At 40.2% G+C, this 25,981-nt stretch overlaps 1 protein-coding gene across 3 annotated transcripts in view; it reads right to left on the minus strand.

Annotated features, from left to right (window-relative positions):
- zgc:63587 (uncharacterized protein LOC393431 homolog) overlaps nucleotides 1-25,981 on the minus strand; it is a 218,400-nt gene that overhangs the window by 15,498 nt on the left and 176,921 nt on the right. For all 3 annotated transcript variants that reach the window (XM_063040895.1, XM_063040896.1, XM_063040897.1), the window contains one exon: nucleotides 4,188-4,295. In XM_063040895.1, coding sequence (XP_062896965.1) covers nucleotides 4,215-4,295 — 81 coding nt within the window. In that variant the 3' untranslated portion in view covers nucleotides 4,188-4,214. The remainder of the gene's footprint in view (nucleotides 1-4,187; nucleotides 4,296-25,981) is intronic.

Raw genomic sequence — 25,981 nt, forward strand, 5'->3', positions numbered from 1 at the left:
TTCTCCAATTTTCAGGATTAAATACTTAAGAAAGAAATCAGGAGGGCTAAAAGAAGACATGAGGTTGCCTTGGCAGTCAAAGTGAAGGATAATCCAAAGAGCTTTTACAAGTATATTAAGAGCAAAAGGATTGTAAGGGATAAAATTGGTCCTCTTGAAGATCAGAGTGGTCGGCTTTGTGCGAAACCAAAGGAAATGGGGGAGATCTTAAATAGGTTTTTTGCGTCTGTATTTACTAAGGAAGCTGGCATGAAATCTATGGAATTGAGGGAATCAAGTAGTGAGACCATGGAAACTGTACAGATTGAAAAGGAGGAGATGCTTGCTGTCTTGAGGAAAATTAAAGTGGATAAATCCCTGGGAGCTGACAGGGTGTTCCCTTGGACCTTGAAGGAGACTAGTGTTGAAATTGCAGGGGCCCTGGCAGAAATATTTAAAATGTCGCTGTCTACAGGTGAGGTGCCAGAGGATTGGAGAGTGGCTCATGTTGTTCCGTTGTTTAAAAAAGGATCGAAAAGTAATCCGGGAAATTATAGGCCGGTGAGTTTAACGTCGGTAGTAGGTAAGTTATTGGAGGGAGTACTAAGAGACAGAATCTACAAGCATTTGGATAGACAGGAGCTTATTAGGGAGAGTCAACATGGCTTTGTGCATGGTAGGTCATGTTTGACCAATCTGTTGGAGTTTTTCGAGGAGGTTACCAGGAAAGTGGATGAAGGGAAGGCAGTGGATATTGTCTACATGGACTTCAGTAAGGCCTTTGACAAGGTCCCGCATGGGAGGTTAGTTAGGAAAATTCAGTCGCTAGGTATACATGGAGAGGTGGTAAAATGGATTAGACATTGGCTCGATGGAAGAAGCCAGAGAGTGGTGGTAGAGAATTGCTTCTCTGAGTGGAGGCCTGTGACTAGTGGTGTGCCACAGGGATCAGTGCTGGGTCCATTGTTATTTGTCATCTATATCAATGATCTGGATGATAATGTGGTAAATTGGATCAGCAAGTTTGCTGATGATACAAAGATTGGAGGTGTAGTAGACAGTGAGGAAGGTTTTCAGAGCCTTCAGAGGGACTTGGACCAGCTGGAAAAATGGGCTGAAAAATGGCAGATGGAGTTTAATACTGACAAGTGTGAGGTATTGCACTTTGGAAGGACAAACCAACGTAGAACATACAGGGTTAATGGTAAGGAACTGAGGAGTGCAGTGGAACAGAGGGATCTGGGAATACAGATACAAAATTCCCTAAAAGTGTCGTCACAGGTAGATAGGGTCATAAAGAGAGCTTTTGGTACATTGGCCTTTATTAATCGAAGTATTGAGTATAAGAGCTGGAATGTTATGATGAGGTTGTATAAGGCATTGGTGAGGCCGAATCTGGAGTATTGTGTTCAGTTTTGGTCACCAAATTACTGGAAGGATATAAATAAGGTTGAAAGAGTGCAGAGAAGGTTTACAAGGATGTTGCTGGGACTTGAGAAACTCAGTTACAGAGAAAGGTTGAATAGGTTAGGACTTTACTCCCTGGAGCGTAGAAGAATGAGGGGAGATTTGATAGAGGTATATAAAATTATGATGGGTATAGATAGAGTGAATGCAAGCAGGCTTTTTCCACTGAGGCAAGGGGAGAAAAAAACCAGAGGACATGGGTTAAGGGTGAGGGGGGAAAAGTTTAAAGGGAATATTAGGGGGGGCTTCTTCACACAGAGAGTGGTGGGAGTATAGAATGAGCTGCCAGACGAGGTGGTAAATGCAGGTTCTTTTTTAACATTTAAGAATAAATTGGACAGATAAATGGATGGGAGGTGTATGGAGGGATATGGTCCGTGTGCAGGTCAGTGGGACTAGGCAGAAAATGGTTTGGCACAGCCAAGAAGGGCCAAAGGGCCTGTTTCTGTGCTGTAGTTTCTATGGTTCTATGGTTCTATCTGCAGTCTCTTAAGTCTCTGCATTCAAAGATTAAATGATGAGACAGATTACAAGACTATGAATGTATTCCTTATCACAAGGAAGTCTGCAGATGTTGGAAATCCAAAATGCTGGAGGAACTCAGCAGGTCAGGCTACATCTATGGAAATGAATAGATCGTCAACGTTTCGTACCAAGACCCTTCCTCAGAACTCTGACATTCAGAACCCTGACAATGTGATTTTTATCAAAAATTTATAGATATTGTAGAACACTGATCTGGTGAATGCAAATTATTTCATCAGTTTGAGAGTCCATTACCTAAAACTTAAAGACAGTCCATTCGGGATTGAACCCAGGAAAAAAAAATACTTTAAAAAGATGGTACAAGCTTGGAGCTTATTCACCCTTTGAAGTAAGGTGAATTGTTAAAAAAATTTAAGTACAAAATTGATAGATTTTTGTGAACTAAAGATCTTGAAGAATGAAGGAGCATAGGCCATTTAGATTTAGCTCACAGATAAGCAAGGATCTCAGCAAACTGGCTTTGAGAGAATACACGGTTTCCTTTTATTCTTGTAAACCTCTCCCCAACCACAAGTCTGCTAATTCAGCACAAACTAAGGAATGAAACACTGCTTTCAGCTAATACGGGATTCCTCTTGTCAGGGACCTTTGCCGACTGTTTGATCCACACAACAAAGTTCTTGGTTGAAAATGGGAAAGGAATGGATTCAAATTTTATATCAGGTCCTTCATTCTTGGCAGATGGAAGAGGAGGGAAAATGGCGAATTATTTTATGCTGGGAGTTACAACCAAACAGATTGCATCACTTGAAAGGGTGATGAAATCAGATGTAAAAATAACCTTCAAAGTTCAGTTAGGTATATACATTAACTATTTGATGGGCTATGAATAGGGGCGGACGACAGACAAATTGGGATCATGCTTTCAATGAACAAGCATCAGCAAAAGAACTGAATGGACTTGTATTATATGATTAATTGAACAACAATGAGTTACCCCTATTACCTCCAAAGACTAACACTGCTGGAATTTCAACTTTGAAAATGTTAACATGGAGAAAAACACTAACTTTAATCTGAAGAAAAACAGCAACAGAAATGAGCACTGTGAACATTCAGAGCCAGCCCTGTCACTCAAACTTATAATCATCAGCTACAGACAAAATAACTCAAACCACCCACACTAACAGGAAGTTGTTCAGAGATACAACTCTCAAGAGTCGGTAATTTGAAGCATTCTGAAATGTAAACATAACTCCCTCACCTTGCATAGAAAAATGAAGGAAAGTGGGGAAAAAATATAAGGCATATCTTGTGGTCCATTTGACCTCTGGCCAGCCTCACAGCTTGAATTCCACAGAACTGCACAACAGTTTGATTGGACAGCTTGAGAAACATGCCGAGGTGGAAGCAATTAAACAGAAGCAGTGGGAGGATTCTTTGGGGCATTGTTTAAAATGCAGCTGACAGCTTCCCTATTTTTTCCAAAGTTTCAAGTTTTCACATACATTCCTATCCCAAATTAGAAACTCTGTGGTCGAACTGTACGATTCTAAACATCTATGAAAAAAAATTCACAGCCATCTTCCAGCTTTTGCTTCGTCAATTCTGTTTTGCAGCCAGACTTCATTCAGCCAAAAGGACAGAACGTTCGACAGCAGAGACCTGGCTGTATTTTTTGAATTAATCAAGAAAGTTCTCACATTAACTCTCTGCTTTAAAAAGCCATTTTCACAACATGGTCATAAAATGAAGAAGGCCTTTCCAGCAAGAATTGTCACACTACAGCTCTGGTTTTCTACCTTGCCTTCCTCCAGGGAGAAAGCTATTCCTATCTGCTAAAGGTAAAGGACTAGAGAATACAGACTTAGCATTTTGGCCAAGAACTCTAGGGGGAATGTGAGAACTACCTTTTTCAAACAATGGGGCAATTGGCAATAACCAGGAACCACTGACATGAGGGTGGAGAAAGTGAAAACAATAAATGATTTCAAAAAGAAAGCAAAAAGTAAACCAGTGGAAGGCTGCCTGAATTGATCTACAGAGCATCAGCATTGGCTCATTAGGCAGGATGGCTTCTGGCTTGTAATAATCCTGATTCTACGGGCTCAAGGAAGAAACTATGTGGATACTCCGTTGTAAGATTCAGGCAACTGATGGTTCTCAGGTGCAACTCCATTCATTTAACTGATATCCAATTTCCAATAACCCACAGAGAGATTGTGGGGTAGGCTGAGATCACTAATGGTTCTTACCTGTAAATAAGAGAACTAGTTCATCACTCACAGTCCATCTCCATTATCTGCAGGCTTCATTCGCATCTGTGCCTGCATCTGAGCAATCATTTCTTGCATTCGACGCAGCTGAGGAGAAAATAATTGTTCATTTATAGCATAATTTTACTGCACGGTTCACAGCAAATACTTGCACAAAGTGAGCAATGTCACACTTACACAACATCAATCTGCAAGTCTCATTTAAAAATGTAACTAGATATGACACAGTGTTATATTCTTTGTACACAAATATATAGAACATTAACTAAGAAGTTCTTTGATTAATAATGGAGAGGTAAACTGATAATCATAGTTACATCATAAACATAATTTTGATTTGTAAAAAAAAAGGACCCCCAAAGCAAGGCTCCCAGCAAGGACAGGGTCTCCTGACTTTTACAGAATATAATTCACACTCCACTTGTGGTATATTCCTTACAAAATATATTATCGGCTTTATGAGGCTACATTATAATGACAATACTATGCTTGGACTGGAGCAAGAGTAGGATGCTTCAAAGATCCTTTTATACCAAAAAAAAACAATGGGGTTTTGCATTCTGCCTCATACTCAGTGCTTTTAAAGACATCAACTCATTCTGCACAATACATTGATTTAGAAAATCAACTTCTGTCTCTAGCAATGGCTTGTAGATCAATGCCAATACTGGCTTCAAGTCCAGAGCATTCAAACAGTGGAAGGGTATCTACTGTTAACAATATTTTCAGGCCCAATACTGGCAGCTCTGAAACAGTCTGTGTGAAACTTTAACTAAAACATGCTATTTAGTTTCTTAATCTATGAAATTTCTTTGACAGTGAGATCATTTGTTGAGTGATTGTTTACTCTGGAGCACAAAATGAAATAACTCATACATTAATAAAGTGCATTGGAGATTTGAAACAGATTTGAATGGATGGCACTAATTAAAAATCACCTTAAATCCTAAACATTGCCAATTAGTGTCCTCATAATCTAAATTTATACAGCCCTAATAGATTGAGAGAACCTGGAGAGGTGCAATCATAGAGGTTACTTATTAGCATTCTCTTAATATGCATGGAGACACTGTCTTAGTCATTATGTTACACTGATAGAAATTAACCTTGAGTGAATGCAGTCCTGAGCATTGCACTATTTAGCAAATTATTGATGAATAGATGCTCCTCAACCTCAGTTTACTAGGAATGACAGTTTCTATGCATATGTAAACTGGATTTGGTGGAGGACATGCTCTGCACTGGTCAGTCTCTAGTTTCCCTGAGCATTCACACTGACAGTACTGTGCCATCCAGTGGCAAGCTCTGCTAATCACTCGACCGCCTTTTCTCTTTCCCTCCCCCACACCCGCCCATTTCTGCAGAGCAGCTGAACACTCACAATGAAATTAAATTCCAGACCACTGGCTGGGAATATTTAATTCTATCCTCAGCAGGCAAGCCTATATAACAAGTGAGGAGTGAAAAATTGCAAATTCGCAGGGAAGGCTTTGTTCTGCAGATTGCATGGAACTGAACAAAGTGGAAGGGTTTATCAGGTCTGATATTTTCTGCAAATATAACAATAGGAAAAAAATGATGGAAAAAAAGCAGGGCAAAATGACTGACAAAAATGTAACATATCCACAAGATGGTGAGCTTCCACATACAGGTAGTTGCCAGACAAGAGCAGGCACCGCATGTGAGTTCAATGTGATAAAAGTCAAACCTGAAGCAGCAAAGTCTGTATAATGAAAACATCTCCTCGGTAAGGTCTGTTCCTTAAAGTTCAATGGTTTACTGATGTAAATGATCCCCTTGAATAATCGGACAGAGAAAAGATGAAATCTAAGTACTACAGCCTACAATTGAGATGTTTGGCAAATTAAATTCCTTTTAAAAGTTATTCATCCATAGGATGTAGCAGTCACTGGCAATGCCAGCAAGTAGTGTCAATTCTTAATTGTCCCTGCACTATGACGACAGTTGAGTCAACCCTATTAGTGGATCCGAAGGCACCTACATAGCAGAATTCCTTATCCAAAGGGCATTAGTGAATGAGATGAGTTTTTTTTAAAAACATTCAGATAGTTATGGTTACTAATACTGACTATGTATGTGAATTCCAAATTTATTTAATCAAATGAATCATGCTGCTATGATGAGATTCAATAAATGAAGCAATGTTCCTTCCAGGCTATGGATGCTAGTCTGGTAACTTACCTACTAGGCAACAATATCCCTACAAATTAATACTCATCAGACACTTTCAGGCATTACCTTAGTAACTCAGTAGTTACTACTTAAACTTCTCAGAGCTCAGCAAGAATTTTTCAGGCCAATTATTTTGTCCGTTTGAATATTGATATGCCAGGTTTGAAAGAACTGTGGTCTCGCTCATAGAATGTGATTTCATGCCTCAAATGAGTATTATTTTAAATTAATGGATGCTATGATCAATTATTTGCACCTTCACAGTCTCCAGACTCATTGGTTTGGACAGACTCAAGAACCAACACAGAATTTAAACTCCCAATCTATACTAAATTGGTTATGGAAATACAGAATTCTGCACTCTGATCACTTGGCTAAATTCTCTGACTAGTTGAGATAGTTTACCTTTGTATTCTATCCCAAATAGAATTTAAAAGATTTAGAAGATGATCTTCATTTTGCAATTGTGCAAATGCAGGCATCAATACTCCCACTGGCATTGAAATTACTGATGAAAATTAAAGTCAGCATTCATTCTACACAGTTGGCATTGCTTTCTAAGACCAAATGACACAGACTCAGAATAGAAGGGAGTCCTTTTAGAATGTAGGTAAAGAGGAATTTCTTTAGCCAGAGAGTGGTTAATTTGTGGAATTTGTTGCCATAGGTAGTTCTGGAGGCCAAGCCTTATGTATATTTAAAGCAGAGATTGATAGATTCTTGATTGGTTAGGGCATGAAGGGATAAGGGGCAAAGGCAGGAGATTGGGGCTGAGATGAAAATTGCATCAGCCATAATGAAATGGCGGAGCAGACTGGATGGACCAAATAGCCTAATTCTGCTCCTATATCTTATGGTCATGGTTTGGCAGTAAGGATGGTCCGATATCAGGTACATCTGGGCTAGAATCAAGTATCATTACCTGATTATATAAACTATATATACATTATAGTATATCCTGTATCATTAACTACCAAAACACAAAAATCTTCAGCACAGTCTTGAACCATGGAGCTGCATCAACTAATGATTGAGCTCTCACGTATTCAATTAAACTCACAAAAGAACTGCAAAACCAAAAATGGTATCTATCCAAATGGATTCAAAAGCAAAATACTGAAATTGCTGGAATCTGAAATAACAAACAGAAAATGCTTGAAATACTTAGCATCTGGGCAGGGTCAATGATTATGCAATGAAACAGGGAAATACAGGTTTTGAGATGCAGTAGGGAAAGAAAGTGGAGAGAGAGTGAAGGGGAAGATCTGTTCTACAATAGAGCACAGGAACAATTAAATAAAACACGGGGTGCATTAAGTAAAACAAAAGCCAGAAGAGGTGAAAATACAGAACAAATGTCAGAATAACAACACTCAGTACTAATAAAACAGGGTGCAAGCTCCATGTAGTCAAATGGATATCAAGGCACCAATCTGAAATTTATGCTGTATTTGAATGGCCCTGATACTGGACAATTCTTATTCATTTTCACAACTTCAGTGAAAAATAAAATTGCCACTTTGGGATGTGCAACTGCTGTCAATACAAGCCAAACTTGGACACAGATCACTGTTCCCTCATTGTCAAAGGTTGAACATCCTGGAACAGCTCTCAGGAAGGTAGAAGTAAACATGGTAGAAGATCATTTTTCTCAAGTTAACAGTACTTAGTACTGAACACTGTCATCTGCCAGCACTGTGTGCTCCAAGAAACATGATTCACTACAGCCTTCTACAAGCAAATTGCCATAGGTTTGTGCCATTTCACAACACAGGAATAGAGTATCTGAAAAAAAGATCATTACTTGCAGATGACCAATTGTAAAGAGATTCTTCATCAACACAGAAGACTGCTTTGGGATTGTTGGGAACTAAAACAAATTCACGAAGTATGTAACAGATCAATGACCATGTCATACATAACAAGAACCATCATTTTAATATTGAAGATATTACACACCAAACAGCTTTGAATGTCAATACTTAATGGCTGCTGGAATAAGGAAAGGTTGCAGCTGTTGACTGAAACTGAAGCACACACCTGTATTGCACATGTGGCAGAAACTATTCAAAATACTATAGCAGTTAACAAGACCATTTACAGACAGAGTCAAAGCTTGGTTCGTGCTCCATGAGATCAAATGGTGTGGTTGCGTACTGCCCATATAGTTGTTATAATGTTGAAATGTAGATGAGGAACCATTAGACAGCAAGGGAACTTTAGCAGTGTGGCAACTCACAGAGTGCCTGAATCGCATCTCTATTGACTAGGTGTTCTACTTGCCTTACACTTATGAGTGGGTGGTTCCAATGCCAAATTCAAGTTTGCTGATGACACCACTATCTCAGGCTGAATCAAAGATGGTCATGAATCAGCATATAGGAGGGAGATTGAAAATCTAGCTGAGTGGTGCCATAACAACAACCTCTTACTCAATATCTACAAGACCAAGGAGCTGATTATTGACTTCAGGAGGAAACCAGAGGTCCATGAGCCAGCCCTCATCAGAGGATTAGCAACTTTAAATTCCTCTGTGTTATTATTTTGGAGGACCTGTCCTCGGCTCAGCAAAAGTGCATCTATGAAGAAAGCATGGCAGCGCCTCTACTTCCTTAGGAGTTTGCAAAGATTTGGCACAACATCTAAAACTTCCACAAACTTCTATAGATGTGTGATGAAGAGTATATTGACTAGCTGCAACATAGCTATGTACGGAAACACCAATGCCCTTGAACAAAAAAATCTTACAAAAGGCAGTGGATGCAGCATAGTCAATCGCAGGCAAAGCCCTCCATACCAGAATCAGAATCTCCAGCTCATATCATGAAATTTATTGACTTTATGGCAGCAGTACAATGAAATGCATGACAAAGAGAGAAAGAGAAAAAAAACGAGTTACATTAATACTTATGTCTATTAAATAGCTAAATTAAAATAAGTAGTGCAAAATAACAAGAGGTAGTGAGGTAGTATTCATGGGTTCATGTCCATTTCGAAATCAGATGGCAGAGGGGAAGAAGATGTTCCTGAATCCCTGAATGTGTGCCTTCAGGTTCTGTACCCACTTCCCAATGGTAACAATGTGAAGAGGGCATGTCCTGGGTGGTGGGCATCCTTAAAGATGGACACCAACTTCCTAAGGCACCACACCTTGAAGATGTCTTGGATATTATGGAGGCTGGTACCCATGAAAGAGCTGACTAATTTTACAAGTTTCTGCAATTCGTTTTGATCTTGTTCAGTAGTCTGCAGGCGGTGATGCAGCCAGTAAAAATGCTCTCCATGATACATTTGTAGAGTTTTTGAGTGTTTTAATTGACAAACCAAATCTCCTCAAATCACTGAGCACGTCTACACGGTTTTGTCACATCATCAGGAACCCCACCACCCAAGAAACGGAGACACCTCTTATTCCCTTATTAGGAGAGAGAGAGAGCCTGTGGTATGTCGAATACCAGGTAAACGAGCAGTCTTTGGAGTACTGCAAGTCTGTGTCTTTGATGTTGCTTTGCTCATGCTTGAGTGCTCGGTGGTGGGTGCTGATGCTTTTTTTTACTGGTGGGGGGAGGGTGAGTCCTTGCTTGCTGCCGCTTACGTGCTGGAGGGAGGGGAGCTTTGGAGGCGGGGACTTCGGGGTTCTAACATTTAACTGTCATTCATTCTTTAGGAACACTTCTCTGTTGTTATGAATGGTTGTGAAGAAAAAGCATTTCTCTGACATTAAATGTACCTTTGAAGACATGCTTTTGTCTTGCTGCCGCCATCAGGAAGAACATAGCAGAGCCTCAGGATTCACACCACCGGGTTCAGGGCAGATATTACCTCTCAACCATCAAACTCTTGAACCAAAGGAGATAACTTCACTCCACTTGCACCATCATTGAAACACTCCCACAATCTATGGACTCAATGTCAAGGACTCTTCATCTCCTGTTCTTGATAATATGCTATTTATTTATTATTTCTTTCTGATTGTATTTGCAGAGCTTATTGTCTTTTGCACACTGGTTGAATGTTCAATGGTGCAGTCTTTCATTGATTCCATTATGGTTATTATTCTATTATGGATTTATTGAGTATGCCTGCAAGAAAATGAATCTCAGGGTTGTATATGGTGACACATATGAATTTTGATAACACATATGAATCTTGATAACAAAGTTACTTTGAATTCAATCCTGACATCTGATGTTGCCTGTGTGGACTTGGCTCATTCTCTCTGTGATGGTGTGGATTTCTCCCAAGTCTCCTGTTTTCACTCACATCACAAGACAAGCTGGCTGGCTGATAAATTGCCCACTATAGATATCACCTGGTCTACAAGGGAGGGGTGAAATCTATGCAAAGTTGATGGGAATATGAAGATTGTAAATTACGGGAATTTTAACGTGAGCTGGCATAAACCCTTCAGCACAGGCCAGGAATTTGATGCTTACATTACAGAACTAAATGAAGCTTCTCCTGGCTAAGAAAAATTACAATCTAAACTATTAAGTTATTTTGTAAACTTACGCTATCCTCCATGGTTTCTATGCCAGTTTGAATATGGAACAGTCTTTATTCAGGATCAAACTATACTAAAATCATTAGTTTTGGCAGTGTTCAATGCAAGTTTTAATCATTAAAGTGCAATAGGAATTGCTTCAAACTCACCAATACTGAAATAATGCATGTACCTTACAGATTTATAATTATTATGATAATGGTGCTGAACGGCAACACTTCTGCGTGCATCTTCGGAAACAGCTCTATTTCTATCCTTAATATCGTTTCCCCTTGCAAGGTTCTTTTGAAGTCCCTGACCTGGAGTTACACTCTGACTTCAGTTCTTTGTGGGAATGGGGCCCACTCTCAGGGCCTCACGACCGGTGGTTTTTTGATAGCCCAAGGACGCGGCCTGGAAGGCGAGCGCTCCTTCAGGGTTCTGGATTTTCGTGGCTCTGGAGGCGGGCTAATTCAAGACTGGTACCACTGCCTGATGCATCGTGGGAGAACACGGAAGATCGGAAGCAGCGGGTTTGCTGCTGGCTATGTGCCCAGTGACCCAATGCTTTGGGCACAGAGCTCGGAAAAAGTGACGCACAGACTTTTAACAACGTAAATCAGCAAGTTATTTGTTATGTCTCCCCTCTCGCTGTGAAACAGGGACACCTCTTTTTCCCTTATTAGGGAGAGAGCGCCTATGGTATGTCAAATCACTGGGTAAATGGGTAGTCTTTGGGTACTGCAAGTCTGAGTCTTATCGATGCTTTGCTGCAAGCTTGAGTGCTCAGTGGAGGGCGCCGATGCTTTTTTTTTGCTGGTGGGGGAGGGTGCGCCGTTGCCTTGCTGCTGCTTGTGTATGGGAGGGAGGGCTTGGGGGGACTTTGGGGTTCTAATATTCATTCTTTAGGGCACTCCTCTGTTTTGTGGATGTTTGCAAGAAAAAGAATTTCAGGTTGTATATTGTATACATTTCTCCGACATTAAATGCACCTATTGAACCCCTATTGCATTCAACTGAAACTTTAAAAAATATTAATATTGTTTAGGATCAAGGCATCACCAGCAACTAGTAGTTGCTCTCCATCACAGAGTTATATATACAATCTCGCTAACGCCATTGAGAAAATGCATGCCTGATGTTACATCTGTCTGGCCTGCTACAGTGTGAAGGACACCAGTGGCCACCTTGCTGTCTGATCCATCTGTCTCTAAGCACTAAAGGTACAGGGCTCTCTCAAAGATTTTTTTAAAAAAAGAACTTTTGCGAGAAATTCCTACTAACTGTAAAGAACTAGGGCAAGGGTTCCCAAACAGGGGTCCACAGATCCCTTGGCTAATGGTTGGGGTCCATGGCATAAAAAAAAGATTAGGAACCCCTGCTCTAGGGTATCAGTTCAGCTTGTTTTGCTCATTCTAACTTTGCATATGGCTATGAATTCACAGCACCCCAAAACAGCCAATAATGTAGTTTTCCCCAATGACCTGCGCATTCCATCTCATAGCAGTCAACAAAAATCATCCATCTTCAATGATGTGAATGGAATCCATTTAAAACGAGTTAACTCAATGAAAGGAACTAGAAAAGTAGTCGAGAAATTAAGGAAAAATTACTTGCTTTAGGATTCATGGATGGAGAGGACTCCTGAAGCAGGCTGTAGAAAGTACAGAAAAGAATTTGAGAGGAAGTGGAAACACATGCAAGGATAGGTCTGCACAACGAGGATCTGGAGAGGGAGAAGATTCTGGATAAGTTGAAACATGAAGTGATGGTGACTGCTGTATGAAAAGCTTTGGGTAGGTTCTGCCCAAGATGGCCACACATGGTGCGTTTCAGCAAAGAGCGCATTTATTTAGCCAATGTTCAAATTATGAAAATGGTCTGGCTTAGGCAACACAGCACATAATGAACAAACCTGCTTCGGCACTGGAAAAACATGTGACGTAGAAAATTCATTTTGATAATGAAGGCACTGGGGACATAGTCTGATAGTCATTAACCCGCACAAAATATATCAGAATGTGTTAAGCTTGAATATGTTTCTCTGCAGAAAAAGAATTCTAAAGAAGAATGTAAAGAGTAAAATCACTAAAAATATAAGACCAAGTCTTTAATAAAAGTATTATTATCCTCTTTGCATGCTGGAAGACAGTATGTTTACAGCACTGAATTTCATAAGTTATTTTATCTTCTTCCGTTGGATATTCCTACCAACAAAGCAGGCAAGTCATATCACCTCAATCCTTCCTTTCCTAATGGAGGTGGCCCTGATGGCTGCCCAGTAGTAATAAAGTCATTGTTTTACAATTTGTAAGGACATAGCTGTCATGAAACACAAAGGGGATAAAAATACAACAAAATGGCCTCCAGCAACTTCCAATCTATTTACTAAATTACAAACACAAAGGATCTGTTAGGTGCAGGAGTCTTCAAGTGCTCTGAGCAGCCAAGCATAAATGGAGCAACTTTCAAGAACTGCTATTTCTGTCGACATTACTAGTTTTTTGGCTATACTTCAAATGCATGAATTCAAAGGTTTTCATCAACTGGGAATGTTTTAAACAGGTGAGATGCAATGTGTTTGCAGGAAAACCACATCAAAGCCAATAGGACCCCCTCCTTAAAATGAAAACCTGGTTTTATAAGGGGGATCATGTGCACTTGAGACAGGAGGCAAATGCCTGGGTTCAATCTTGTTAATAATTAAACTAGTCATTTCATGTTCTGCACTTCAATATTTGTGTACACTCAAGGCCACATCAACTTCCATGCTCCAATATTATAAAGCTTATCCATAAAAGCCTACAAAAATCACTTTTCTCACTTGAAGCTTCTGAAGCGGTGGAATTATTGCACGTGGCTATATATGAAAAGGCTAGGATTACAAGAACGCCAAACTATTGCCATACCCACAACTGGTCACATCTGAAGGAGAACTAATGATAAATGATTTATTTAGGGAGCAGAGAAGATGAAGAGAGGAATCAATGTGAATGAATACATTTCCATTAGCTCTTCATATATAATAAACAGCTCTTCAATAATTACATACTCTATGCATCTTTTTCTTTCCCACTTCAAAATATTTTATGGGGTGCTACTTTATTTACAAAGATTATCAGTAGCACAGTCAGTCATAACCAAAATAGACATATAGATTATCAATCTGGATGTAATGCCTATCATCTTCACCCGCTTTCCTTGTTCAATGACCAATCTGCAGTATATTTCTCTCAGTTTTTATCCTTTTTTTAAGATTGCCAACAATTGAAAGCCCTGTGAACTACCACAATGTTGTAGATTTAAGTCCCACTGTAGAGATTTGGGCATGAGATCAGGCTGTTGCTCTAGTGGGGTGCTGAGGAACTGCTGCAGCAGAGTGTCTTGCTTCAAACAAGATCAAAGCTCACCTGTCCATCCTACTGGATGTAAAAATCCCATGATACAAGCTATTTGAGCAGGAAATGACACAGCAAGTTCCCTGGTGTCCTACAATACTGATCATCTCTCAAATGCTATTCAAAAATTATGTTTGGGCACTTATTTAACTCCTATGGAAAAAATTATACTGTATAACCTGGCTTTGGCTGTAAAGAGGCAGTGAAAAAATACCTAACAAGTGTAAGTCTTTCTTGTTTATATATATCAACCTACACTTGTATATTTGGCATTTTTAATGCTGAACTCAGTCCCAAATAATTTCCTCAAGAGGTAATGCTCTCTAAGGAAATCCCTTCCTTTACACACCTCTGGCATCTGCTTCACTGCTTACTAAAGGAAATGATGGGGCACATTGAGCTTCACACAACAGCTCTGACAATGGAAACATTTATAAAAATTTAGACTTTCTACAAATCGAAACAAAAATACATTCTACATAACTGATGCTGCCATTTCCAACTTCCAGGGTGAGCAAATACATGTGGAGTATGTAACTCCAACTATAAGACATTCATGTACAAGAAACAAATTAATTTTGAAGGGCAAACTGCAATTAGAGATCATTTGCAAAATAGAATGTAAATAGTTGCAGGGCATCAACTATATTTCCACATTAAATTATAAAGGGAAACAAATTTAAATGCTCTTGTGCCCAACTCTTGAGTGAGTGAGACCGAGAGAGACAAAAACTAGGAATGGTCTTCCAAATGTCAGTAAATTTAAAGATGATATTTTCAAATTCACAAACAATCAAGTTATAACTCAAAATTATCTATAAAAATCCAGTTAATGAAAGGGTTAATGTATGAGGAGCATTTAATAGCTCTGGGCCACACTCACTGGAGACAAATGGGGGGGGGGGGTTGGAATCTCATTGAAACTTATCAAATATTGAAAGGATAGAGTAGACACAGAGAGGACGTTTACAATGCTGGACCAATCTAGGGCAAGAGGAAACTGCCTCAGAATACAAGGACATCTCTTTAGAACAGAGATAAGGAGTTTCTTTAGCTAGAGGGTAGCGAACCTGTGGAATTCATTGTTACAGACAGCTGTGGAGGCCGTCATTGGTATATATAAAGCAGAGGTTGGTAAGTTTCTTGATTAGTAAGGACATCAAAAGTTTCGTGAAGAAGGCAGGAGAATGAGCTTGAGAGAGTCAATAAATCAGCTATAATTGAATGGCGGAACAGAATCAATAGGCTGAGTGGCCTAATTCTGTTCCCATGTCTTATGGAATTATCACTATTGCCTCCAACTGGTAAGAAATCCATCTCTCAAACAACCCAAGCTAATCTCTACGGCAAATTCCCCAATTCGGCATCTTTATTTATACTGTTAACAAGTCATTCCTCTCCCAGACACGTTCTGCATGGATGTCAAAATAATGACTGGGAAACATCATAACAAAGAGAAAGATGCTGCAGTTATAAAAACCCACCGCAATAAAATAGCACATTCTAAACGAAAGTATGGTAATTGCAACAGGGGTAAACAACACTGCTTGCTGGACTGATCATAATGGGTTGAGCCAGTAAATAGACTAGTGGCAAAATAAGCAATGTTCTTGCATTCTTAACTGAATGCAAAAGAATCTATCCCTCTTCTAACATGAGCTTCAAGAGCAGTGAAAGATGGAACTACAAATCACAATTCTTTCCTGCAGCCTCAGAAATACTGGGAGAACGCAGCCAACTCACAGACACTGAAGGCAAGTTTCTTCTTGTTTGAAAAGTATTTCTAAAACAACTAAGATTCAGCCACTGGGCAAGTACTTGAAATATTTATTCATATAATTCTGTACACACCTTTGTACAGAAAGGGAAGGGAACAGAATAAGTTATCTCAAGTAGAAGAGTCGATTTCATTAATAATGGAACCACTCATTATTGCAAATTTTTACCTGTATTTGTTGAAAACCTAATATAGAAAGAAAAAAAATCCTGAATTATCTTCATGTAATGATAATCATTCATATGCATTATTTTCATGTAAACTTGTCCACAGAATAACATCTTATTCCAGATAGATTGTATGTGGGTGTTGTGTGTGTCATTTTGTGATGTTGCAGGAGAAGGCGAATAGAATTTTGCACTGCAGCTCCCCCAAACTATTGTTTTTTCACAGGATAATATTTGTCAGCTATAATTTGGTAGCTGAAGTCGAGAAGCATAACTAATAGATTAGAGAGAATGAATGGAAGGTTTCTTTGCATGAATTACTTAATTCACTTTAGCTCTGATGATTATTTTTGAGATTTGCTCCATTCTAACAAATGGTTGCAAATGGATTAGACAGATTTCATTGAATCAGAATAGTACGATCATCCAGTTCATCAGTTCTGCCAATCAAGGACAAAAAGTCCTACCAGATGATCTGTTGAGTTGCTCGCCCCCAGCTAGCCAGATTGCTGTGAGGAATGAATCCATTGCTTCGTGCATGAATCTGTTTTAATCTAATTACTGTGTTCTCTGCCCTGAGATTTTCTTGCTGCTTGCATGACTTGGCTTCTTGCCAGATGATAGTTACACTTTAACTGCAAGGCAATTGTGTATAATGTTGAGTATGTGTTTGTGTGTGTGTGCGTGCCTGTGGGGCTCTAAGGAGCACTCTAATAACCAATTTGCAAATGTACAAACAGCTGATGTCTTAGAGAAGCAGGAGACTGCTGTTGCATAGGTGCATGTTACTCCAGACTTTGCTTTGGAGTTAACTGTTTCCTTACCATTCTAAGCCTAATACATACAGCCAAAAAAATTGTCAATTTTAGTTGAATTGCCATTTTATTTGGATATATGAGAAAACATATATACCAAATAAAAATGGCACTACAGGGATTTGTTGAGCTTAAGAGTTTAAATAGCCAGGTGCTGGATGCTGTATGGAATAATGATTTTGAGATTAGATTTATTTGTCACATGTACATCAAAAAATAGAGTGATACACGATGTTAGTGTCAAATTAGTAAGGATTGTGCTGAGGGCAGCCCACAGGCGTCATCACTTTTTCAGTGCCAACACAGCACGTCCACAACTTATTAACCCTGACTGTATGTTTTTGGAATGTGGAATGAAATCTGAGCAACTGCAGGAAGCCCAAACAGTCATGGGGAGACTCAAGCTCCTCACTGACAGTGACAGTAATTGAACTCCAATCGGTGATCGTTGGCACTGTGAAGCGGTTGCACTAACCACAATGCTACCTTGCCACCCTGAATGTCTACTGTTGTTAATATGTTTATGTAACACCCTGGTTAAGATTTTTACTGCTATGCTGTAGGTACTTCATCTTAACAGTTCTGTAAGAGCAGTCTGTTCTGCTTTCAGCCTGTTTGGGTTTGAGCTAAGGTAAGGGGCTTTGTTGTTCAACTTAGGAATGTGGTGTCAGCCAGTCAGGATGGTGGAATTGGGAGAAGGTACTAGAGAACGCTGGGTGGAGAGGTTTTTGTGATGGCCTGTTATTTCTTGCCCATGGGCAACTGCATGAGAGCAGTAAGTTACACAGCATTCACACAAATCAGGAGTTTGGGTGAGCAAGACATGCGTACCTCAGGGGTATGGCGGGACCAAGGTCATAGCTACCCTAGACAAACAGAGTTTGAGAAAGGTGGTTTTCTCACGGCTGAGTCTGGTGGCTGTTAGCGAGGGGCTATCAAGCCGCATCTCTAGAGACATCCAGTTTAATGGGGTCTCATAGATATTCACAGTACTGTTTTACTTGCTGACTAAAGTGATTCTTTAACCATCCTTGGCAATTTGGATTCAGATTAGTTTGTCATATACATCACTTGAGTGCAATGAAATAAACTGCTTATGTGAAGCTTCAAGCTAAATTCACACACTCTCACAGTTACCAGACCCTGATTTAACATACAGAATAAACAGTGTTTTACAACAGCAAGAAAAATCATCCAATGTTGGAATTCAATACTTTAAAACTGTCATTTCAATAATATTTTGAATAGACTAAGTACTCTTTCAGAGATTGGAGAGGATAGCCATAAACATGGATTTTTTTTATTCACCATAATGTCTCAAATTATTAAAAAAACTGATGCACTTTTGCCCAACCATTTTTAATCACTTTATGTCGTAAGAGTCTCTGAGTTAAAGCTAACAGTTATTGTGAAATATGCCTTTATCATCAGAACACTCACTGGGTGGCTTGTGAGAAAATCAGATGACCACTTGTGGCTTTTGGGAATTTCACATAAACAGCAGCTTTTTTTTAAGCTAGTCCTGGTTTTCTTTGGTGAAATGTCCTGTCAAAATGCGCTGGCAGAGAAAATGACTGCTAGCCACCATAGCCTGAACCATTTAATTACTGCGATGTGGATTGCAGCTTTAGGTTATATAAATCAGAATGTGAATGTAATAAATTTTGTTAATGGATGGGTTACCCAATGCACTTTACACTTGGGTGGCTAACTGGAAGTTTCCCACTTTATAATTTTCTTCTGAGCAGCATCTGCTTTATAAAACAAGCAAGGAAGGAAGGAAATGACGTTGGCATAATTTAAACTGTTGTTACAGAATATTCAATGCCTATTTACAACATGTACTAGTTCAGCATCCAATATCAATTAATGGAGTCACATGTATGTGGAAAGTAAGGAAGGTGCTGTCATTGGTTTAATTCAATAACCCAGGGGAAACCCAACTCCAGGAGAATTTCATCAAAAAGAAAGTTTTCCATCATATGTTTGATTTTGATTGAAGCTTTCTTCTCAAAATGGGGCAATTTTGTGGCTGGAAATAGATCTGCACGTGGAGACATAGATATGAAAGGTGGATTTGCATTCCTAGGTCACAGTACTGAGTTACAGATTTCAGGGTTCAGAAGGCTGGATTATTTAAACCTTATTTGATTTGTCTGATGAACATGCTTAACATACAGTATATAAAATAAATTTTATTCCACAAGTAACAACCAACTGACTTCACCACAAACACATTCTGCGGGTATCTCGACAACAGAAGACCATACTACCATAAGACAAAAGAGCAGAAGTCGGCCATTCAGCCCATCGAGTCTGCTCCACCATTTTATCATGAGCTGATCCATTGTCCCATTTAGTTCCATTCCCCTGCCTTCTCACCATAACCTTTGATGCCCTGGCTACTCAGATACCTATCAATCTCTGCCTTAAATACACCCAATAACTTGGCCTCCACTGCTGCCCATGGCAACAAATTCCATAGATTCACCACCCTCTGGCTAAAAAAATTTCTTTGCATTTCTGTTCTGAATGGGCGCCCTTCAATCCTTAAGTCATGCCCTCTCGTACTAAGCTCCCCCATCATGGGAAACAACTTTGCCACATCCACTCTGTCCATGCCTTTCAACATTCGAAATGCTTCTATGAGGTCTCCCCTCATTCTTCTAAACTCCAAGGAATACAGTCCAAGAGCGGACAAACGTTCCTCATATGTTAACCCTCTCATTCCGGGAATCATTCTAGTGAATCTTCTCTGTACCCTCTCCAACGTCAGCACATCCTTTCTTAAATAAGGAGACCAAAACTGCTCACAGTACTCCAAGTGAGGTCTCACCAGCACCTTATAGAGCTCCAACATCACATCCCTGCTCCTATACTCTATTCGTCTAGAAATGAATGCCAACATTGCATTAGCCTTCTTCACCACCGACTCAACCTGTAGGTTAACCTTAAGGGTATCCTGTACGAGGACTCCCAAGACCCGTTGCATCTCAGAACTTTGAATTCTCTCCCTATTTAAATAATAGTCTGCCCGTTTATTTCTTCTGCCAAAGTGCATAACCATACACTTTCCAACATTGTATTTCATTTGCCACTTCTTTGCCCATTCTTCCAATCTATCCAAGTCTCTCTGCAGACTCTCTGTTTCCTCAGCACTACCGGCCCCTCCACCTATCTTCGTATCGTCAGCAAACTTAGCCACAAAGCCATCTATTCCATAATCCAAATCGTTGATGTACAATGTAAAAAGAAGCAGCCCCAACAGGGACCCCTGCGGAACACCACTGGTAACCGGCAGCCAACCAGAATAGGATTCCTTTATTCCCACTCTCTGTTTCCTGCCAATCAGCCAACGCTCTATCCACGTACTTAACTTTCCCGTAAATCCATGGGCTCCTATCTTGTTAAGTAGCCTCATGTGTGGCACCTTGTTAAAGGCCTTCTGAAAATCCAAATATACAACATCCACTGCATCTCCCTTGTCTAGCCTACTTGTAATTTCCTCAAAAAAATTGTAATAGGTTTGTCAGGCAGGATTTTCCTTTAAGGAATCCATGCTGAATTCTGCCTACCTTGTCATATGCCTCCAGGTACTCTGTAACCTCATCCTTGACAATCGACCCCAACAACTTCCCAACCACCGATGTCAAGCTAACAGGTCAATAATTTCCTTTTTGCTTCCTTGCCCCCTTCTTAAATAGCAGAGTGACATTTGCAATCTTCCAGTCCTCCGGAACCATGCCAGAACCTATCGACTTTTGAAGGATCATCGCTAATGCCTCCGCAATCTCCACAGCTACTTCCTTCAGAACACGCGGGTGCATTCCATTTGGTCCGGGAGATTTATCTACCTTTAGACTGTTCAGCTTCCTGAGTACTTTCTCTGTCGTAATTGTGACTGCGCACACTTCTCTTCCCTGCCACCCTTGAGTGTCTGATATACTGCTGATGTCTTCCTCGGTGAAGACTGATGCAAAATACTCGTTCAGTTCCTCTGCCATCTCCTTATCTCCCATTGGAATCCCATAGAATCTTACATCACAAAAGGATACCATTCACCCATCGCCTCAGCATCAATGACTTAGTGCTGTCTGTGTGGAGTTTGGATGTTCTCCCCGTGACATGGTGCTCCAGTTTCCACCCACATCCAAAGGTGACTGAAGGATCAGGGAGGAGATGATAGGAATATGGGGATAATAAACTGTTTGCTGGTCAACAAAGTAACAATGGGCAAAGGACATGTTTCTGTGTTGTATGATCTACGAGTACATTTGCTGGGCGAAAACCCTACAACTTTCAGGACCACACACCACAACAGATATGTGGTGGATGTTTGGGAGCACTTGCTGAGGGTTCTGGATAGATTTGTACCACTGAGACAGGGAAAGGATGGTAGGGTGAAGCAACCGTGGTTGACAAGCAATGTGGTACACTTAGTTAAGAGGAAGAAAATAGCTTACATAATGCTTAAGATCAGACAGGGCTCTGGAGAGTTACAGGGTAGCCAGGAAGGAGCTTAAGAATGGACAGGAGAGCATGAGAAGCCCTTGACAAGTAGGATTAAGGAAAACCCCAATGTGTTCTAAATGTTTTGTGGCGAACAGGGGGACGGCCAGATTGAGGCAAGGACTAATCAGAGACAGAAGAGGAAACTTGTACCTTCAGTCTGAGGAGGTAGAGAGGGGTACTTTGTTTCAGTATTCACAAGTGAGTGAGACCTTCACGACTGTGAGAATAGTGTAAAACTGGCTGATATGCTCGAACATGGTGATATTAAGAGGATCTGCTAGAACTTTCGAAAAACATTAGGATAGGTAAGTCCCTGGGGCCTGAAGGGGTATACCCCAGATTACTACAGGACGCAAAGAGATGGAAGAATGGAGGATTATGTAGGAGTGAAGGTTAGATTGATCTTAGAGTAGATTAAAGGGAGAGCACAACATCATGGGCTGAAGAGCTTGTACTATGCTGTAATTTTCTACGTTCTAAGTTACTCACTACCAGTATATGGTTTCTGAAAGTTCTCATAGAACCTGATGCCATTGGATGATGAGTTCCAGATTCATAACAACTCTCCAAATGACACAATTTCCTTATTTCTGTCTCCAACCATATCCCCAGATATAATAAATACATAACCTGGGCTACCCCTCCAAGTTTTGCAAGGAAAATGGCTTACATGCCCTTTCAAAATTTACCAGGATTCCATGGAAAAGGCAAGGATAAAATACCTGACAACATGAAATGAGAGAATAGGAAGATGATCTACAAGATTTCAAAATTAGGTTAATCTAGTATGATTCCGTATGGGGAAGGCACCAACAACATAATCCAATCACCAAAGAAGAGTATTAGATACATTTAATCTATTGAGGAGAAATGAACAGAATGGGAGTCATCTCAAGCAGAGCCCAAACACCAGGATAAATCAATCCAAGCTGAATAGTCTGCTTCTGCAGTGTAAATTCTATATTAACTGAGCAACACTCCTGAGTCACTGTCAATCTTTTATCCTGAAGATGAATGGTCAGTTTCTCTAATCATCCAGCATAACTGAACTCTTATCCACACCATTCAGTACACCACCTGTGCTCTTGCCACTACATCAACATTCATTCTAAAATGGATTGCCCAAAACTATACATAGGAATTGAACCAGAATAAGACATATATTGAAGACTATTTTTCATTCAGAAACTCTATTCACAAAGTTATCTGCCCCACTTTGTTTCTTAGCTTCTTCTGACAAATGAATAATTTGTAAACAATCACACTCTCAATTCCCATTAATGCACTTCAAAGTAACATCATTTAAATTATGCTGCTCTCCACATTATTTCTCCCAGGCAGAATGACGACAGTGGAAAGGTTAAGGGAAATGGTGATGAGACAGTGCTAGAGGCCAGTAATACTACAATCACATTCCATGTGACGATTCATCAAAGAATGTGAAAGAAAATATGGGTTCTGGTGAAGTGATTTTATACACTACATCATTCAGCTCTTCTAATATTCAATTATGTCTATAATCTCCAACTCCTTCCTTCCTTCCGTTTTATCTTGATACCTGGACAATTAGCCAGATCTACAGAAGATAACAAAGGAAATTCCTAAATGGGAAAACAGCATGAACAGAGTATATATAAATGATATCTCTAAAGTTGTTGCACCTTGACAGTGAAGCCCACAGTGCGGGTCAGGAATCATAAAAAATAATTACTTTTCTCATCATTTTCTCTAGTCTTTGATGTGACCTGCTTCTCCACTTCTGCTTATATTATAGAATAGCCAGCCAACAGCTGCACAATTGCACGTCATCCACAAGCATTAAAACTCTTGGACCTTTTCTGGTACTTAAGTATTTCTTTTTATCACTTTTTGTGTTTTAAATTCCACAGCTTTTATTGAGCTTTTCACTGAGCCATTATCATGAAGGTAGGACCTTGCATGGAATTTGCTCCCTTAAAACATTTGTTCCATCTCACGACAAACAAGAGAAAATCTGCAGATGCTGGAAATCCAAGCAACACACACAAGATGCTGGAGGAACTCAGCAGGCCAGGTAGATCTACAGAAAAATGTACAGTTGACGTTTTGGGCCGAGACCCTTTGGCAGGACTGGAGAAAAAAAACGGTGAGTAGATTTAAAAGGTGGGGAGAGGGGAGAGGCAAACGCAAGGTGATAGGTGAAACCGGGAGAGGGAGGAATGAAGTAAGGAGCTGGGAAGTTGATTGGTGAAAGAGATACAGAGCTGGAGAAGGAGGAGTCTGATAGGAGAGGACAGAAGGCCATGAAAGAAAGAAAAGGGGTTTTATATAAGGAGCGAGGCAAACCTTTCCAAGGTACCTTAAGCAGCAAAACATTGCTGCCTGTGACCAGCACAGGGGTAAGTTATTGGTACCAAGTGCACCAGTTTTTCTATTTGTACGTAACCAGCAAGATGGTGCCAGCGACCAAGGGCGATATCCTGCAGACAGCTCGAAACTACTAGATACTCTCCCTTCTTTTAAATATCCTTGCTCTGAACTGCAATTGATTGCAGCTTATAAATTACATTTTACAGATGTACTTTTGAGCTGACTAAATGATCTGCCACTTTTCCAATCTCCTAGAAGATTCACCAAGGATGAAAGGGAAGGCCATCGATCTGTAACAGCGGAACACAAATCCATGATCAGTTCCATTACTCCGTACTGGTTAATGCATCAAGATTAAAATCAACGAGGACAAGAGCAGAAAATGAACAAGTGTTCAGCACGTTGCCACCATCTTGCTGCTATAGATGGAAGGTGTAGGAGTCTTAGGTTCCACGTTACAAGGTTCAACTCCTATTCCTCACTGGCTTGTGGCTGTGAATTCAGTGGTTTGATGTTTAATGTCCATAATGCAGAACCTGCTCTGTAGTTGTGGCTCATTTTGGGGACAGTGCAGTTGATGTTACATGTGCTTTTGTTTACCTTTTTTTTTACTAATTGTGCAATTTGATCAAGGCGCTTCGGTGCGGAAGCAGCTATGCGGCGATGGCCTGCAGCACTGAACTGACTGACTCGGTGGCTGTGGCTTGCGGCCATTGCCTTCGAGACAGGCTTCACTTGCCCTGGCACCTCACAGATGTGGTGCGTCTGTCGGGGACTCTGCAGCTTGATGTTTAATGTTCTATGTGTTAATTGCTTGTTGTCTAAGCAAATTATTTTCTTTTATTCTTGTACTGGGTGTTTGATGGTCTTTGTTGTGTGGTTCTTTTTTAATCTCGTTCTATGGTGTTTCTTTGTTCGTGGCTGCCTGCAGGAAGACAAATTTCAGGACTGTATACTTACTTTTGATAATAAATGTACTTTGAAACATGGTGATGATGAATGTAATGAAACACTCTGCAGCTCCTTTGCAAACACACTGGTTGCACCTTACTGAAAATATTACTCAGTACAAGACAAAATTGACCAAATGGAGGTCAAATACTTGGTACAGTATTGCTACATTCCAGTCTCATTCCCATTTCTGTACATAAAACAACCCTCTGCAGGCCCCTGAGCACTGATATTTGATTAGATTAGTGATTCCCAATGGGGCGGAACTCTCTCCCCCAAGGGGCAATTAAGTGTTCTAAGGGGGTGTAGGTGAAATAGAAGTTATTGAGATGCATTCAAGATTCTTGTGGGGGCGGGGAGGCTGTGGTGCCGGTAAATGGCATCCTAACTTCAGGTATGAGACCTGACCGACTTTTACTAGAGCAGGCACTTCCATAAAAAAAGAGAATGAGGTACTGGAACATAGGAAGAACCACAGCTCTGCAGGCAGTGAGCACTCATAGTCAAAATGCGCCTGAAACTCGGCAATCCCAACCAACCTTATCAACCAAACAGACATTATTGGGGATACATAAATTAGTAACCAGGGGGCCCAACAGTACCCTTTGACTCACAGCACGGAACGAGTTGTGCAATTTAACAGTTGATAAGTCAAGTACACTCTCTCAACTTTCTCTACATATCTACAGAAAACAGGTCACAGAACAACACAGCATTCACTGGAACCAAATAGTGAGATAGAGCCAATCAGGGAACCTGCTGACCCTAAGGATTCCTCTAGAATTGTTCAAAGCAACCATGCAGTCAAGAACCATTACAGGGATGATGAGATCTTACGTGGGACCAACATGCTGCGGTCGTCAACATCCGATAGGCATCCCCAGTATGTGTTAATGTTCTATTTTAATTTAGCCCTATTAATGATGAATAAATATGTATGGTGCAATCTCTATGAGTCTGAAGATGGTGAAGCTGTGAATTCTAATCCTGCTAAGAAACAGAAACTGCAGGAAGTGCATCAGTACAATGTTACATACTTGGAGTATGGTTCTATTTCATTCCCCGCAGATCAGCAATGCCCCATATGTCTTATTTGTAATACTGTACTGTCTAATGAAGCCATGAAAC

The sequence above is a fragment of the Mobula hypostoma genome, chromosome 2 (assembly GCF_963921235.1).
Source record: "Mobula hypostoma chromosome 2, sMobHyp1.1, whole genome shotgun sequence".
Classification (NCBI taxonomy): Eukaryota; Metazoa; Chordata; class Chondrichthyes; order Myliobatiformes; family Myliobatidae; genus Mobula; species Mobula hypostoma.